Below are 17,058 nucleotides of genomic sequence, written 5' to 3' on the forward strand. Positions count from 1 at the left end.
ACAGTTTATTTAAAAAGGATGTTGTTTGTTGGAACTGTTGTGTGTATTTAGAGCATATAATTAAGTCTAGCTGGATAGGTTGAGTTCTGTAGGAGTTCTTTATTCTGTTCTTTGCGTTTCATTATGTCATTTTGCAAATAGATTTTTGTCTGTTTTAAAATCAAGTAGTCAGCCTAGCTATCTTATTCCAGATAATGTTCACTGTACACGTAACGAAGCAAATTGCAAAATTAGGTCTAGAGCTGTTGCTTATGAATGCGTTGAGTGGTCTGGCCCAGTCCATAACAATGTGTTTTGCAGGGGAATGGCCACAGGAGATTCCTGCACATGCTAACCCAGGGGATTGGCACTGTTCCTGGCCTGCTGTACGGAGCCAGCGAGTAAATCAACACTTTGAACTGTGAACGTAATAGATCCATTCTGTATGCATTCATTGAGGAAGATACAAGTAACCTGCCAGATCTAGGAAGAATACAGAGTTGAAAGAATTCGGAAGGACGCTGAACTGGAGAATTTTAATAGGGTTAAAAGTTGAAAAGTTCTGATGATTTCATAGTCTGCATCACAGAATGTTGAAGCACTTGGCTACAGGATTCGTCAATGCACTGGTAATTCTTCACGTGCTGGAATGATTGCTGCAGATTGGAAGTTTGAAAATCTCACCATACTATTTAAGAGAGTAGCAAACGGAGAAGCAGGGAACGAAAGGCCCTTCAGCGTTGCATCATAAGTAGGTAAAATGTTAAGAATACATCATAAAGGACGTCAGGAACCGACAGCAGAACACAAAAATAAAACTTACCTGATCGGGCAGGGTCAGCATGAATTTGCAAGTGGAAATTCGTGTTTGACAAGCTTGTTGGAATTTTTTTAGGATGTTATTAGCATAATTGTTGAAGAAGATTCGTTGGATGTGGAATATTTATACTTTCACAGGCTTTTTGGTATGGTGATGCATTGCAAGTTGGTGTGCTAAATTAGAACAAAGGGTACAGGAAGTAACATGGATTAAGGAGTATCCAGAAAAATTAAAAGATAAGCAAGGTTCAATACACGGCTCATTCTTGTGTTAGCTGACTGACAACTGACAAGGAGCATCATTTTGATTGCAGGTATTCACAATTTAACTTCGCAGTTTGGTGATAGTCACCGATTATAATCTTTCCAAATTTGTAGATGATGCAATATGAGCAGAAATAAGTGTTTTGAGGAAAAGGTAGAACAATTCAGGAGGATTTAGTCAGCTTAATGACTAGATACCAACATGGCAAATGGGACATAATGTGGAGAAATCTGCAATCATTCACTTTGGAAGGAAGAACTGATGTGAAGCGTATTTCTGAAATGGTGAGTGAATGGAAATGTGTAAAGGAAATTGAGTGTCCTTGTAAATCAGCCACTGAAAGGTAACACACATTTGTAATTATCATTTAGGAAGCTAATAGAGTTGTAGTCCTTATTGGGAAAATAAAATCAAGATCTGAGAGCAGAAGTAGCAACATCTATTTTCAATTCTGTGAGTTTGGTTAAACTGCGCTTGAAATAATGTTTCTAGTTTGGGTTTCCTTAACTGACGTGGAAGCAAAGTACACAATCCATTGGTTATAACATTCCGAACTATTCTGGGTGTTGGAAAGATTGCAGTAGACTGTAATAAAGTTAATCGAGCACCACTGTTCAAAAAAAGGATGGAGACCAACAGTGGGTACGTAGGAGACAAAAGACCGGTCTGTTTAATGTGGGTCACTTGGTAATTGTCAGAATACGTTATTAGGAAGTAACAACGGGACATTTGGAAATTCAAAACACAATTCATATAGTCGGCATAGTTTATGAAGGGTGACTCGTGTTTGACTAATTTATGAGGGTTCTTTGACGTTGTAACAAGCAAACTGAATAATCAGGACAGTGTGGGTGCAGTATATCTGGACAACCAGAAACAAAGCAAGATCATATCAGATTAGAGGTAATATATTAACTTAAACAGAGGATTGGCTAATGAACAAAAAGCAGAGAGTCAGGGGGAAAAAAATCGTTTTATCTTTCTGGCAAAGGTTAGCCTGTGGAATACCACAGTGTTCAGTCTTCCGACCCTATTTAATAATCTATATTAATAACTTGGATGCATAGATCGAACGTACATCAGCCAAATTTGTAGCTGACACAAGTTTTGTGTGAAAGTCAGTTGCAATGCAAAATGAGCAGTTTGCAAATGGATATGGATAGTTTAGGCAAATGAACCAAAAGTTTGCAAATAGAGTTTTATAGGGATACGTGTGTGATTACCATATTTATTGGGTAGAACAGAAAGACAATTTATTATGTAAGTAGAGAGAAAGTTCAGAACACTTCAGTGAGAAAGAATCAGACCTCCTCTATGATTTGCAGAAAGCTAACCTACAAGTGCTGCAGGTAGTATAAAAGGACGTTATTTTGGCGAAAGCATGTAAGTGTAAATATAGGAAAATGTTGCTGCAACTCTACAGGACATTAGTGAAACGGCACGTGGAGTATTGTTCACAGTTTTAGCGCCTTACTGAAGGAGATATGTTGTTTCATTTGAGGCAGCTTGGAGGGGATTCACGAGATTGAATTCCAAGGTGAGGAGCTTGTCTTATGAAGTGAAATTGAGCAGTTTAGGCCAATACATTTTTGGGTTTAAATGAATGCGGCAACCTAAAATGAGAGGTGATTGTTTAAGATAAGGGATAGCAGGTATAAAATAGAGATGAAGAGAAATCACATCACACAAATGGTCTTGAATCTGTGGAATTCAGGACTCCAGAGAATGATAGATGCCAGGACAGTAAATATAAGTAGGAGATAGACATATTCGCAATTCGTAATATTTTGAAGGATTAAGGAGAGTGGGCAGGAAATTGGAATTGAGGCCAATATGAGATCAGTCACGATCATATTGAATGGCAGATCAAGCTTGAGAGATTGATTTGCTGACTCTTGATATTAGTTGTTATTTTCCTATTTTAGGAAATGTATTGTTTGCATCAAGGAAGTACAATTACAATTCATCAGATTTGTTTAACTAATGGCAGGACAGTACTTTGAAGAGTGTAGGCAACCAAGTCTGTATTTGCGAACGTTTTCATGAAGAATAGGTGAATTTATTGAAACCAGGGAAAAAAAATGAAAGCGGTAGACAGGGTAGATAGCGATAAGACCATCAATGAGAAGTCTGGAAACAGACAGCACAACTTAAAATTATGGGGTGGCATTTAGGATTGAGATTTTTAGACTTACAGTGTGGAAACAGGCCCTTCGGCCCAACAAGTCCACACCGACCCGCCGAAGCGCAACCCACCCATACCCCTACATTTACCCCTTACCTAACACTACGGGCAATTTAGCTTGGCCAATTCACCTGACCCGCACATCTTTGGACTGTGGGAGGAAACCGGAGCACCCGGAGGAAACCCACGCAGACACGGGGAGAACGTGCAAACTCCACACAGTCAGTCGCCTGAGTCGGGAATTGAACTCGGGTCTACAGGCGCTGTGAGGCAGCAGTGCTAACCACTGTGCCACCGTGCCGCATAAATTAGATGATTAGAAAATCTTTCCTCAGAATTGGTGAATCTTCTGAACACGCTCCCTCAAATTGTTCTGAATATCATTCTGTAGATACATTTAAAGTAAAGGTTGATAAGTCTTTGAATACACACAGAATATAGGTTATGAGGTTAATGAGGGTAAACAGTATTAAAATGTTCGATAAGCCATTGCTTTATTAAATGGCAATGCAGGCTCGAAGGGCTGAATGTCCGGCTCTTGTTTCTGTATTTGCATGCTGATATTGCCTGACACTAATATGGCATGGAAATTGTACCTTGTTTGCCAGCCGAAGCATGATTTTTATCTAACACGTGTACATAACAAGTGAGCTCTTTGTTGTTTATGTATTTATGGTATATGAGTTGCTGGCGTCTGTGCAAATTCAGTAAAAGGGGTAAGTGAGGACTGCAGATACTAGAGATCAGAGTCAAAAAGTATAGTGCTGGAAAAACACAGCCGGTCAGGCAGCATCCGAGAAGCAAGAGAGTCGATGTTTCGAGCATAAGCTCTTCATCAGATTCTGATGAAGAACTCATGCTCGAACCATCAACTTTCCTGCTCCTTAGATGTTGCCTGACTGGCTGTGCTTTTCCAGCACCATAATTTTCGATCCATGTTCAGTAAATGTCCATACTGCTGACCTGATAAAGCTGGTGAAATGTGATTTCAAGAAGATCATTAAGCAAGAAAACGTAAATTTGTCAGCATATAACCCGTCCACAAAAATCAGGATAAATGCAATCCAACCATTAAGTGCCCTCATGCCCATCTGTCCACATTAGAGCAACACAACGATGATTTTGCTACCAAAAGTGAATTAGTCAGCAATGATTTGCTCACTGATCTTTTTTTTGTTTGCTTCATTTTGAATTACCTAACGTTCACTATATAGCCATTCCAAACATGTGTCAACGAACTTGATTCCAGAGCTGAGTTGACAGTGTCTACCATCGACTCTGAAACAACATTGATTGGAATACAGAAGCAAATGATTTCAGATTTTGCAGTCAATAGAAGTGAGGGGCGATGTCCTACATTGGCTGAAATCATTGTAGTGCTTAGTTTATTAATTGTAGTTTTGGAAACCAATCCCTCCACCACCACATTTTTTTTTTCATTTTGCTCTGAACATTATTCTGAGACTAACAATGTTCAGTTCCTTCACTGACAGATTTGACATATCAGCACATTGCCTATGTTTCCAAAGGTTTTGCTTTGTCAATGTCAACCTTAATAACTACGTCACCTTGGTTTTTCTCTGCTCTACAAATCTCAATTTATTACTCCACAAAGCATTTGCACTGTCTCAAAGCTGTAAGTCAGATGTGCACAATGTGCACTTGCTTTTTTGTGCACAACAGCACTCAAGACGCTCGACACAATTGAAGGCCAATTAGCCCTGGAGAGTGAAGCTGACACCATTACCTTAAGGTTATATTTCTTTTTTCACCATTATGGTTGCAATGTGGGCTATCGTCAAGAAGCACTGCAGCAATTCGCCAAGATTTTATTTTCAGCAACTTCTAAACGTGGAAACACAATGGCAGAGTTGACCAAGAGCAGTGGGTGCGTGAGAGTATAGCCATCCAGAAGTTGCATTTCACATTACGCAGTATGGTAAGTTGGAAAAAAGAAAGTAAATTTGTTTCTTTTTCTCCAAAGGGTCAAAATGCTTGAATTTCCAATGAAAATTGCGACAATAGTGACAATGCAGAGATCGTTTCCTGTCAGTAAACCTCCTACGGAATCATATTTTCATGGGTAATTAAAATCAGACAGGAAATATTGGCGTTGATAGTGACACCACCCGATTCAACTAATGAATTAAAAGGCTTTTTTTTAAGGAAATAAAAATTAAATTCGCAAATAGCTGTCTATTGGAGCATTGGTCTCTAGTTATTAGCTAAAGTATATGTAGGGCAAAGTCAAGCTCAGCTTTAAATTCAGACAATCGTTCCAAAACGGTGGCAGGGTTGAATAACAAGTTACCACCGAATACCATCTGTCTTGTAAATCATACATCCATCTCAAATTGTTTCCAGTACAAGTGTGAGGCCGGAACTTGAGCAGAAAAGTTTACAGTGACAGCTCAGTGAAATCCTGAAGGAATGATGCACAATTAAAGACGCGTTTTCTTTTCATGGAATGTGTCATCTTTCTGCTTACTTGATTTGAAAAGATCCATGGCACTATTTTGAAGAATAGGTGGGCAATTCTCGTGGTATCCCGATCATATTTATCCCTCAATCAGCACCAGGAGACAAAGTATCTCGGCTTTGCTGCATTTATAGTCATGTACAACTGTGACACGAAACCAACTATCCATCGTTTTAAATTACGATTACATAGATAAACACGTTACAGTGGCATGATTGACAAGATATCCTCTTCAATGTAGTAGATGCCTAAAACAGAATGGTATTGAGCATACATGAAGTGCACTATGCAAAAGAGGTTATTGTCAGTATGAACTAGTAAAGCTAACAAAACTAACATTTGTTTTTAAATACTTCTACGAAAATTTATGCTGCTCTTGCTCCTTGGATGCTGCCTGACATGCTGTGCTTTTCCAGCACCACACTCTCGACTACGAAAATTCATGTGAATATGTCAAACTACATAATTAGAACTGAGAGGTTAATTATTTTAATCACTTTTCAAACAGACCTGACGGCAAAATATTAGCGTTTGTACGTCGTGAATATTTTATTCGAGTAATCATGTGAATAACAAAGTGAATAGGCAGTCTTATTCATTAGATCACGTATCGAAGCTGCAAAGAACAATGTTACTCAAATGGATGGTGTTGCGACCTATAAAGCATCCTACTATTCAGATTGCACGGCAGTGGCACCATGTGGTACCGTGTGGTATCATGTGACTAATGTAATAAGATTCGCCAGAAATGTCAATTGAAGTTGCACAACGTTAAATACACAAAGCAGTTCTTACCGGTTTCTGTAGAGGCAACATTGCTTTAAGAGTACTAGCTGTTATTATTGGCCGAGTCTGCTTGTGTCGCTGTCTACCAATGAGATGACGAAATGTAGCTGAGGATCCATCTCCACGCCCGCCCCCCTCTCACCCTGCAACATATACTGATCAGTGTCGACGAAACGGGGAAGATTCCTCTCCCCACTCGCCCGATTCACATCTGAGAATTAGTCGCAGAAAATCTGTGGAGATTTGCACAATCATCGCAAATGTGATTAACAAAATATTCTCGGATATCTATTCAAAATTGATCGCTTATTTCAAAACCAGGAAACGTAAGGTAATGAACGATTGTATTCGCTTCCTTACAAGAGGAGTACAAAATAACTGAAAACTATTGTTTTATTTGCAATTCTTTGATCTCGAATGGCCTTTTTGCGGAAATACCGAGTATCGCGTTGGGCGTGTATTTACTTGATTCATGTGTATCTCACCAGTTCGGTGTTTGGAAATATCCGCTACTCAATTCCTGAAGAATTAGAACTTGGTGCCTTTGTTGGGAATATCGCTGAAGACCTCGGTTTAGATGTTAAGCAAATGTCAGAGCGTAGGTTTCGGATTGCATCTGAAAACAAAGGACAATACTTAACAGTCAATTTTAAAACTGGAATTTTGCATGTCAAGGAAAAAATAGACAGAGAGCAGCTTTGTGAACAAAGTCTCAGTTGCATTCTGATGTTACAGGCGGTGATCGAGAATCCACTTAAAATCTATCGTATTGAAGTGACCATTCTGGACACAAACGATAATGCGCCAGTTTTTCAGAGACAGGAAGTTAACCTGGAAATATCAGAAATGACAGCCCTTGGAACAGCCTTTCCACTCCAGAGTGCTGTTGATCTAGATGCTGGAACAAATAGCGTTCATTCTTATCAACTGAGCCCAAACCAGTATTTCACATTGAAATCACAACTAGATGGCAGACAAAATGGCATCCCAGAACTGGTGCTGCAGCGACATTTAGACCGAGAAGCAGAACCGAATTTTGGATTAAGGTTAACGGCGTTTGATGGAGGGAACCCCAAGAAATTCGGAACCATGCAAATTAAGATTAACGTAGTAGATGTGAACGACAACGCACCGGTTTGTGAACAAGACATTTATCAAATTACGATTTCAGAAAATATACCCAAAGACACATTGGTTGCGAAGGTAACTGCCACGGATATGGACGAGGGCCTGAAAGGTGAAGTAATCTATTCTTTCAGTGATAACACCCCTGCAAAAACACGTGAGGTATTTAGCTTAGATTCAGTTACCGGTGAAATCAGAGTTGTCGGCGCGTTGGACTTTGAAGAATCAGATCGTTATCAGATTTCAGTGCAAGCAAAGGACAAAGGATCACATCCGCTGGAAGTACATTGTAATGTTTTAGTAACGATTACTGATATTAACGACAATTCTCCAGAAATAATACTAATCACGACGACGAAAACAATCGCAGAAAATGTTTCACAGGACACTGTCATAGCTGTTCTCAGAATTGTAGATCGAGATTATAAGAATACAGCAGACATTTCTTGCAGAATCTCACGAACTATCCCGTTTAAGCTTATCACATCATTTGATAATTACTATACATTAGTAACGCATGGTGATATAGATCGAGAGGTTGTGCCAGAGTACAACATCACTATTACATGTACTGATAATGGGTCGCCTCCACTCTCGGCCACAGAAACCATCCAACTTCAAGTTTCAGATATAAACGACAATGCGCCACGCTTTACGCAGCCTTCCTTCACAATGCATGCAGCAGAAAACAATGTTATTGGTGCTTCAATTGGTTCTGTGACAGCCTTTGATCCAGATTCCAATCAAAATGCCGAACTTTCATTTTCGATTTTGCATAACGTTATACACAATTTACCCGTATCCACGCTGGTCTCTATAAGCACTGTCAATGGCGTGATTTTTGCTGAGCAATCCTTTGACTTTGAACAAATAACAAGTTTTGAGGTCCGTGTGAAAGTGACGGATGCTGGGGCACCTCCACTTAGCAGTACTGTTACTGTCAATGTGATTGTCGTGGATCAGAATGACAATGCCCCTGTGATTGTGTCGCCTTTGCCGGTGAAAGGAAATGCAATCGAGGAAACAATACCGAGATCCGCCGAACCCGGTTATTTAGTGACAAAGGTCACAGCTACCGATGCAGACTCTGGTATGAATGCCAAACTTTCTTACAAAATTCACCAGTCAAGTGATGAAAGCCTGTTCACTGTCGCTCAGGAAACAGGCGAACTGTGGACAATTCGTCACTTTACACGCAAAGATTCAATCCACAAAAAAGTGGTAATTTTGGTGATGGATTATGGAACACCATCCCTTTCATCGACAGTCAATATCGATGTATATGTGCAGGATAAAATTGAAAATGCATCAAACACTGGCATGTTGGGTACCATTGGACAATGGGAAACTGATTTCAAATTTTACCTGATGATTTTATTTGGAGCAACCTCGTTTGTCTTACTCCTGGCTATTGTTTTTCTCGGTTTTAAGGTGTGCAGTGATAGATATGAGACCAACAAAGTTTTTTGCTGTTGGAATGCATCATGTTTCTCCCAGAGGAATTCTCTGCAGGGAATTGAAAAGGCTAGCGTAAATCTACAGATAGCACCCAAATGTACTCAGGCTTATGAAAGCGAGAACCTTCCACGACAATTTCGCTATGATCCCGTTATGAATGATTTACTGTTCCTAAAATTGCATGATTCGGCTGCATCAATGATTGACCACAAGACTGGCACTTGTATCGCTGCAAAACACGAAAAGACATTAATCGCTACCAATAAAGAAACCAATTACGAGGTGAGAGGTTTACTCCTAAATATGTTTTGGGCATTTAAGGTTAAAATATTGACGAGAACTAAGAAAGTACACGTGTAGTAAACGCATTTGTTATTATGTAAAGTATAATTTAAATCAACTCCTTACGAAAAGAAGCAGCAGTTTTGGTGATATAGAACATTACATAGAATATTACAGCACAATATAGACCCTTCGGTCCTCGATGTTGTGCCGACCTGTGAAAACCAATGTGAAGCCCATCCAACCTACGCTATTCCATTATCATTCATATGTTTATCCAATGACCATTTAAATGCCCTTAAATTTGGCGAATCCACTACTGTTGCGGCAGGGCGTTTCACGTCCTTACTATTCTTTGAGTAAAGAAACCACCTCTGATGTCAGTCTTATATGTATCACCCCTCAATCTAAAGCTATGTCCCCTCGTCTTAGCCATCACTATCCCAGGAAAAGGCTCTCACTGTCCACCCTACCCAACGCTCTGATTATCTTATATGTCTCAATTAAGTCACGTCTCAACCTTCCTCTCTCTATCGAAAACAGTCTCAAGTCCCTTAGCAATTCCTCATAGGCCCTTCCCTCCATACCAAGCAACGTCCTTGTAAATCTCCTCTGAATCTTTTCTAAAGCTTCCATATCCTTCCTATAATGTGGTGATCAAAACTGTACACAATATTCCAAGTGCAGCTGCACTAGAATATTGTGCAGTTGCAACATGACCTCGTGTTTCCAAAATTCAATCCCTCGACCAATAAACGGTAACACACGGTATGCCTTAAAAATCCTATCAAATCTAAGCAATCTAAGTAACCTGGATGGCAACTTTTAGGGATCAATGTACATGGACAGCAAGATCTCTCTGCTCATCTGCACTACCAAGAATCTTACTATTAGCCCAATACTCTTTATTTCTGTTGCTCCTTCCGAAGTGAATCACCTCACACTTTTCCGCCATTAACTCCATTTGCCACCTCTCAGCCCAGCTCTACAGCTTTGTTTTGAAGCGATTTTCTATTTAACTTAGAAGCTACACTTTAATGAAACTATTTCAGTGTGTACATAGCAGCTGGAAACACCAAAAGAATGAAATAACTGAAACGGGAGGCATTGCCAATACGTGAAGGCTTTAAAGTTTTAGTTAGAACCTGGATAATTGGCATGTTGGCCAATCTCATTTAGCATATAACTTCCTGACTGAAAGCTGGCAGCGATTACTTGGTGATGTAAGTAATTTGGTAAGTATGGATGACCTGAAGTGTGAATACCAAACCTGTTCAATAATTACTTGTATTTACAACAAATCTATTAGTTCAAAAGTCCCACTGAGATATATAATTCATGTGCAAGCCAGCCATATTGGCATTGGTAAAAGAAGTATGGCTGCAGAAAAAGATAGTAAAGGTGAAAAAATATGAGTTGAACAAGAAGCTGGCAGTGAAATCTATTTATGTCAGTGGCACGGAAGAGAACAATAACGTTAGAACAATGGAATTCCTTTCCTGAGTGCATTGTGAATCATTCTACAGCATATGAACGGCAGAAGGTGATGAAGGTAGCTCACCACGATCTATTCAAGGGCAACTAACAATGGACACTAAACTCTGGACAGCCAGCGATGCCCACATTCCAAAAGTAAAAAAAGAAAAAGAACAGAAATAATCTATTCAAACCCACGAGAATGATCCACCATTTTTTAACATGACCATCGACCTCAATGTCAAATTCCCAAGCTATTCCCTCATCCCTTCATGTCAATAATTTGACCTCCATCAATGTCTGTCATTAACCTATTGATTAAACATCGTCAACCTTCTGGTGTGGACAAGTCAAAGTTTACACCAGTCTCAGACTGAAGAAACTCCTCTCCATTTCAGTTCTAATTGGCTTGCTTTTATTTTTTGACTGCTCATTGCAGAATCATCCCTTCTCTATTTACTCTGTCTACTACTTGAAAATGTTAGTAGCTCTGTTTCTGCATGCCTGCTTCGTGATCCTTTTCTTAGGTGCTTATTAAGCAGTGCTAAATGTCACTTAAGAGGTTTCTTGTCTGATCTGCTCATCTCAAAATATTTCATAGCTCATTGTATCTTCATGTGATTTAGCCAAAGTTTTTTAGAAGTTGAAATTATATCAATCAGAATTACATCAAATTGAAATGTAATGACAAAAAATCAAAACATTGCCTTTTAAAAAGCAGTTGCAGGTGTATTTTAAAGTGACTGCGTGTTTTATACAGGAAATGATGGCATGTTTCAGAATTTAGCATATATTAGAGCCTTTCAGAACAACTACATGACAAAGAAATTAAACCCATTTGAGCTTATCTGCCCTATGTACAAAAATAAAACATTACATACAATATTACGAAGACTAGATTATTTGAAAGCATGTAATTAGAACACATTTTTGGATGCAGTTGTTGGGTAGCAAGCGCCATACGTTCCCAGATGACAGCTCGAACCTGATCTTTCTGCTAATATTTTCTCTTCTCCTTGTCTTCAAGGTAGGGCAATGGGCGTGAAGAGAATTGGTTGACAATTATAGAGAAATTATGGCAGTGGTTTGCTCTTCAAGGGATAGCTGATGAAGAGACAGCCGCATTCATACCATCTATCAGTGAGCATACTAGAAAATGGTGCAGGATGAAATTCAATCTGTTTTGTCATGTCACGAATGCATCCTCGACGGCCAATCTGTGTAGTTCAGTCACACAGTTTTCAAACCTGAAAGAGGTGCGCTACTACTGAGCTGCAAAAAGTCTCTTGGTGAAGCACAGTTTACTTAAAATTGCATACTAATGAACCTTGAGGGTGAACAAAATGTCAGATTTCCAGTAAGAGTAACCAAGGCAGGACTAATTCTGCTGAAGTAAACATAGTCAAAATTTTATTGTCTTAGAGAAAGGCCGTAGAATAAATAAAGCAAGATGGCTCCAAATATAAGAGAGCATGGTCGGCAGGTGAATGTGGGGACAGTCTACATGGAAAATCAGGAAGCTAGCCAAGAGAGAGGTAATGAGCATAACGTTGCACACAAGTTAAGGCAATGGTCCTGCAAAATAATTACGTTAATCGTGATGTGCTTACTTCAATAATCAAACGCATCACAATGGAAGCGAATATGAATAAAAGGAGAAAAGGGGTATGTTGGCTGACTTGCAAGAGTCTTGGCATCACTGGGGATGAAACATTGAACAAAATGATCAAAGTTTCTTCGTTAGAAGCCACAATTTATTTTGTTTCTGTTGTCAGAAAATGGGAGATAATTTCCTATCAAATGTTTTCTGCCATAGCACAGAACTGGTTTCTTGTTCATTTTCAAGACTAGATCAATTAATTATGGAATGAATGGATCCCAAACTCCAGTCCTGCCATTCGATCCAGAAGGTTATCGATTTCTGAAGATGAATGTTGTTAATGCAGCTGAGATATTTGTAGCTTAACAGGCAGCATCAGAGAATATTACGTGTACAAGTGTTGACTTTAAAGTGCAGCAACGGAGAAAAACTTGATAACTTATGAAATCGGTTACTTTTTTTTTGCATTGTTATGCTGCATGACACATATTTTACAGACGTGAATAATGATGCAAGCAAAAGAATTCAGGTCGCACCATCTCAGTTAGGGAATTTAATTCAGTTAGTTCAGCAAAAATCTGGAATTAAACGGCGATAAAACAGACTAAGCAAAGTTTCAGTCAGTTCCATAAATTTATGGAAGTTCTTTAGAGGACAAATGTCCACTCTGAATCTACCCTGACCTAGTTTTAACTCCTAGGTTTCACTATACAAATTAATTGGCATTCAATTGTGCTCCAAAATGTTCAAGCAAGACACTCTGCTGTTTCATAGCGTAACAAAAATGTGCATGAAACACAAATGAAGCTTTTGGACCACGCATTAATTCAATTACACAACCAGAGGTGAGCAGTCTCATAGTCCACCTCAATTATCTTCATGCTCCTATGTCAACATTTGGAGATCTATCCAACCTTGACGTAGTTCTGAGCACATGTACATATCTTTCCAAAATAACATGGCTCCTCCACCAACACTGCTTGGAATGGCTGGGCACAAGAGCAGAGCAGAATCATCGAAACTTTTGTTATAGTGTTCATGCAATAGAGTATGGCTGGACTGAGAGGATCCAAAATTATAAACACACCCCATGTCTTCTCAAGTATCAGATCAAGTTCGGAAATAACATTTCCCGTTGGTTAACATAATTCTTCCATGTTGAAAGCCACTGTGAAGGTATGCTGAGAATGCAAAAGGTATGAAATTTATTATGAGTGGGAACCATCTGCATTCATTGCCAAGATTATCTCAGCAGGGTCACTATGAGCCATCCCATGAAGAGCAGAGCTATAAACCTGGGCCTGCATCGAATGATGTGAAAACCAGCAAAGTGAAGAACCCACTTAAGAACATCCCCAACATTCAATCTGTCCGAAATTATTGGGAATACTGACAGTTGTCTCACGCTTCTGGAAATAAATGGACCTTCTGTGAATGTGTTGCCTAGCATGGGACTTTCAATAGAGTAGACAGAGGTGTAGTCATTTAAAGTTGGGCATCTGAGACTGTGTGCACCATCAGCAGAAACAGATTCCAAAAAAAAAGTATAAGCTTATATCCACCTGCTCATGTCCTCTCTTTGACATCAATTTGCCAACCACGGGTTGAACTGAATCAACCCCTTATCTTATGGTTACTAGAATGCAGTCCTGGCACTAATCGTGAAATTAAAGATCTTGAGAATCTGTTTTAAATTTTCCTACCTAACTCCTTAATGTCTGCTTTCTGGAGTTCATCAAGATTCTTATATATGATTCTGGTAACCAATATGGGCAAGGCCTTCTGCATGATACCCCCTGCTAAAAAAAGCCTACAGCCTCTCCTTGATGTCCAGGGAGTCAATGCATCAACCTAGAATAATGGAAAATACTTCAGGAATTCTGTCTGATTTTTCAGATGAAATCCATAAGCTGTATTGTGCCTGCATATCACTCACCATGCGATTTCCTCAAAACAGGGGTCAATTTTGTTGAAAAGAGTATTGAAGGTTAGGAAAGAACAAGAGACAGTGATGTGAATGAAATAGAAAGTCGATGTGACTAAACAATCTCCAGTACTTTTATGAATACACCGTTGAAAGAGATGACAGCAATTTTAAAACGAGAATGATGATGTGGAGTGGTGTTCTTTCGAAAACAACACCTGGAAAGGAGGCAGATGTTTAAAATAAGCATAGTGAACAGGCTTATCGTGGTTAGAAGAGGTAAACAGTTTAAAAATTGAACATGAGGAAGAACTTTAAACCATGCACATGGCAAGAGAGAAGACAGGTTTATTTTTAAATCAAGAAAGGAGAGGGTATCGTCATTCTAGAAACAGGATCAAGAAACCCTGCGTGTGAAAGCAAATTCAAGTATGATGTCACATGAAGCCATAAATTTATGAATTTGTAAGATGCTGCGATTGAAGACTGAGAATCAATACCGTAAAGCAAAAAAGAAAGTTTTATTTATAAAGAAGGGCAGACACTTGGATTTCAGAAAGGAAGCAAGGATATTAAAATAAATCAGGTCAACGTAAAACAAAAAATAATACTGAAGAAAAATAAAGTCACGGTAACTGTTGTAAAATATTTTTGTGATAAATATATATTTATTCTAAGAACAGCGTGCAGTTTCCAGAGTTATAATTTAGCAAGTCAGCAGGGAAAGACGGAGTGTTCGTAATGTAGTAAGTGTGAAGTCATGGATATTCCATGTGTCCCAGACAAGTGCATCTGGAAGAAGTGCCAAAATTTTGCAGTGGCTTCAAAACATGAGCAGTAGCTGGTGTCACATTTGAGCATCATTAGGAAGAGGAACAGGTGCATATGGCTATCTGGAGAAGGTCAAACCTAGTTTACAAGTACATAAAACAATAATCATTGTACGACCACAACACAGTCGAAGTAAACTAGGAATTACAGGATTCCTCTGAGAATTCGATTTTTGTCAATTGATATTTTGGAAAGTTTTGAGCATGATGTTCACTTAGGAGAGTTCACCAAGTGATAAGTCAATGCTGCATTGATGTTGGAGATGTAGAGGGAAGAATGGGGGAAGTAAAAATTGGAGGCACAATACAGCTTATGGATTTCATCGTGAAAAATCAGACAGAATTCCTGAAGTATTTTCCATTATTCTAGGTTGGTGCATTGACTCCCTGGACATCAAGGAGAGGCTGTAGGCTTTTTTTTTAGAAGGGGGTATCATGCAGAAGGCCTTGCCCATATTGGTTACCAGAATCATATATAAGAATCTTGATGAACTCCAGAAAGCAGACATTAAGGAGTTAGGAAGGAAAATTTAAAACAGATTCTCAAGATCTTTAATTTCACGATTAGTGCCAGTACTGCATTCTAGTAACCGTAAGATAAGGGTTTGATTCAGTTCAACCCGTGGTTGGCAAATTGATGTCAAAGAGAGGACATGAGCAGGTGGATCTATACAAACTGGATTGGTTACCTCTCAGCAGCACAATAACTGATAAACCCGCATGGATATTTGCTGGTGCTGTTGGGACGCGGTTAAATTAACCTTTCATGGGAACGAGAATGTGAGGAATCCAACAAATTACAATGAAGTTATGGTGATAACAGGTAGTTCAAAAAATACATGAGGGAGACTCATGATTCCAGGTTAGTATGTTCACTCCCTGATCCATGGTGAAGGAGAGATAGAGAGGCTGTAGGAAATTAATTTAGAATAAAGAACAAAGAACAATATAGCACAGGAAAAGGCCTTTCAGCACTCTAATTTATGTGCTGCTGAAGGGGACATAGTTGACACCACATGGTTTGTAAACCCATGAGAGAGACAAGAATAAAGGAGAATCAATGCTGAGCACGAATGATGTGAAAAAGAGAAAGTTAATGCATTCTAGTTGAATCCATGCCGAATTTGCAGTAGAATAAATTATATAAATGCATCATGAAAAATAAATTTTTGTGATGCATTTACTATTATAGAAGCATTCTTACATGACAAGCGGGCCTGTGAACTAAAAAATGCAAAATATTGAATGTTCATAAAGGAATATTAGGTGAGCTTGTATTGATATTATGAGGTGGAATCAGTGTATTAGTAAAAGAGGTGTCAGGTCGAAATAACAATATGTGCGATCTGTTTGACTGGAGTACAGGACCAGCAGTGGACAACAGATGATATTTAAACGTAGGTATAGACCACCAGAACATTGAGGTGTTATTGGAATATATCATAAACCAAGATGTGAGAAAAGCTTAGAATATGCAAAATACAGTAGTTCTGAATGAGTTCAATTGGTAAGTTGGCGAGGCAAACCAATTGAGCTCAAAGGTTTTGCAGGAAGGTTTTCTGAAATGCCTTTGGGATGATATTCTGGAGAAAAATCTCTGAACAAATTATCTCGTTGTTCCTTCATTTCTATTCATATGCAAATGTGAGCAGAAAGCAATTATTCTCAGTTTAGAGATATGAATATACCCACAAAGATATTTCAGTTGCATATTTAATAAAGATAACTTCTTTAATGTTATTTATATAGCAGAAACCCTCTCCTGACGTCCCCAACAGTACTCTTCTACCGACACTCTCATTCGTTTGGCTGAACTGGTCCTCACCCTAAACAATTTCTCCTTCGAATCC

At 38.9% G+C, this 17,058-nt stretch overlaps 1 protein-coding gene across 1 annotated transcript in view; it reads left to right on the forward strand.

Annotated features, from left to right (window-relative positions):
- The first annotated feature begins 6,930 nt into the window (after positions 1-6,930).
- LOC132823507 (protocadherin gamma-A11-like) overlaps positions 6,931-17,058 on the forward strand; it is a 38,994-nt gene continuing 28,866 nt past the window's right edge. The window contains exon 1 of the mRNA XM_060837436.1: positions 6,931-9,378. Within this exon, the coding sequence (XP_060693419.1) occupies positions 6,931-9,378 (2,448 nt within the window). The remainder of the gene's footprint in view (positions 9,379-17,058) is intronic.

Source organism: Hemiscyllium ocellatum, chromosome 16, assembly GCF_020745735.1.
Source record: "Hemiscyllium ocellatum isolate sHemOce1 chromosome 16, sHemOce1.pat.X.cur, whole genome shotgun sequence".
NCBI lineage: Eukaryota > Metazoa > Chordata > Chondrichthyes > Orectolobiformes > Hemiscylliidae > Hemiscyllium > Hemiscyllium ocellatum.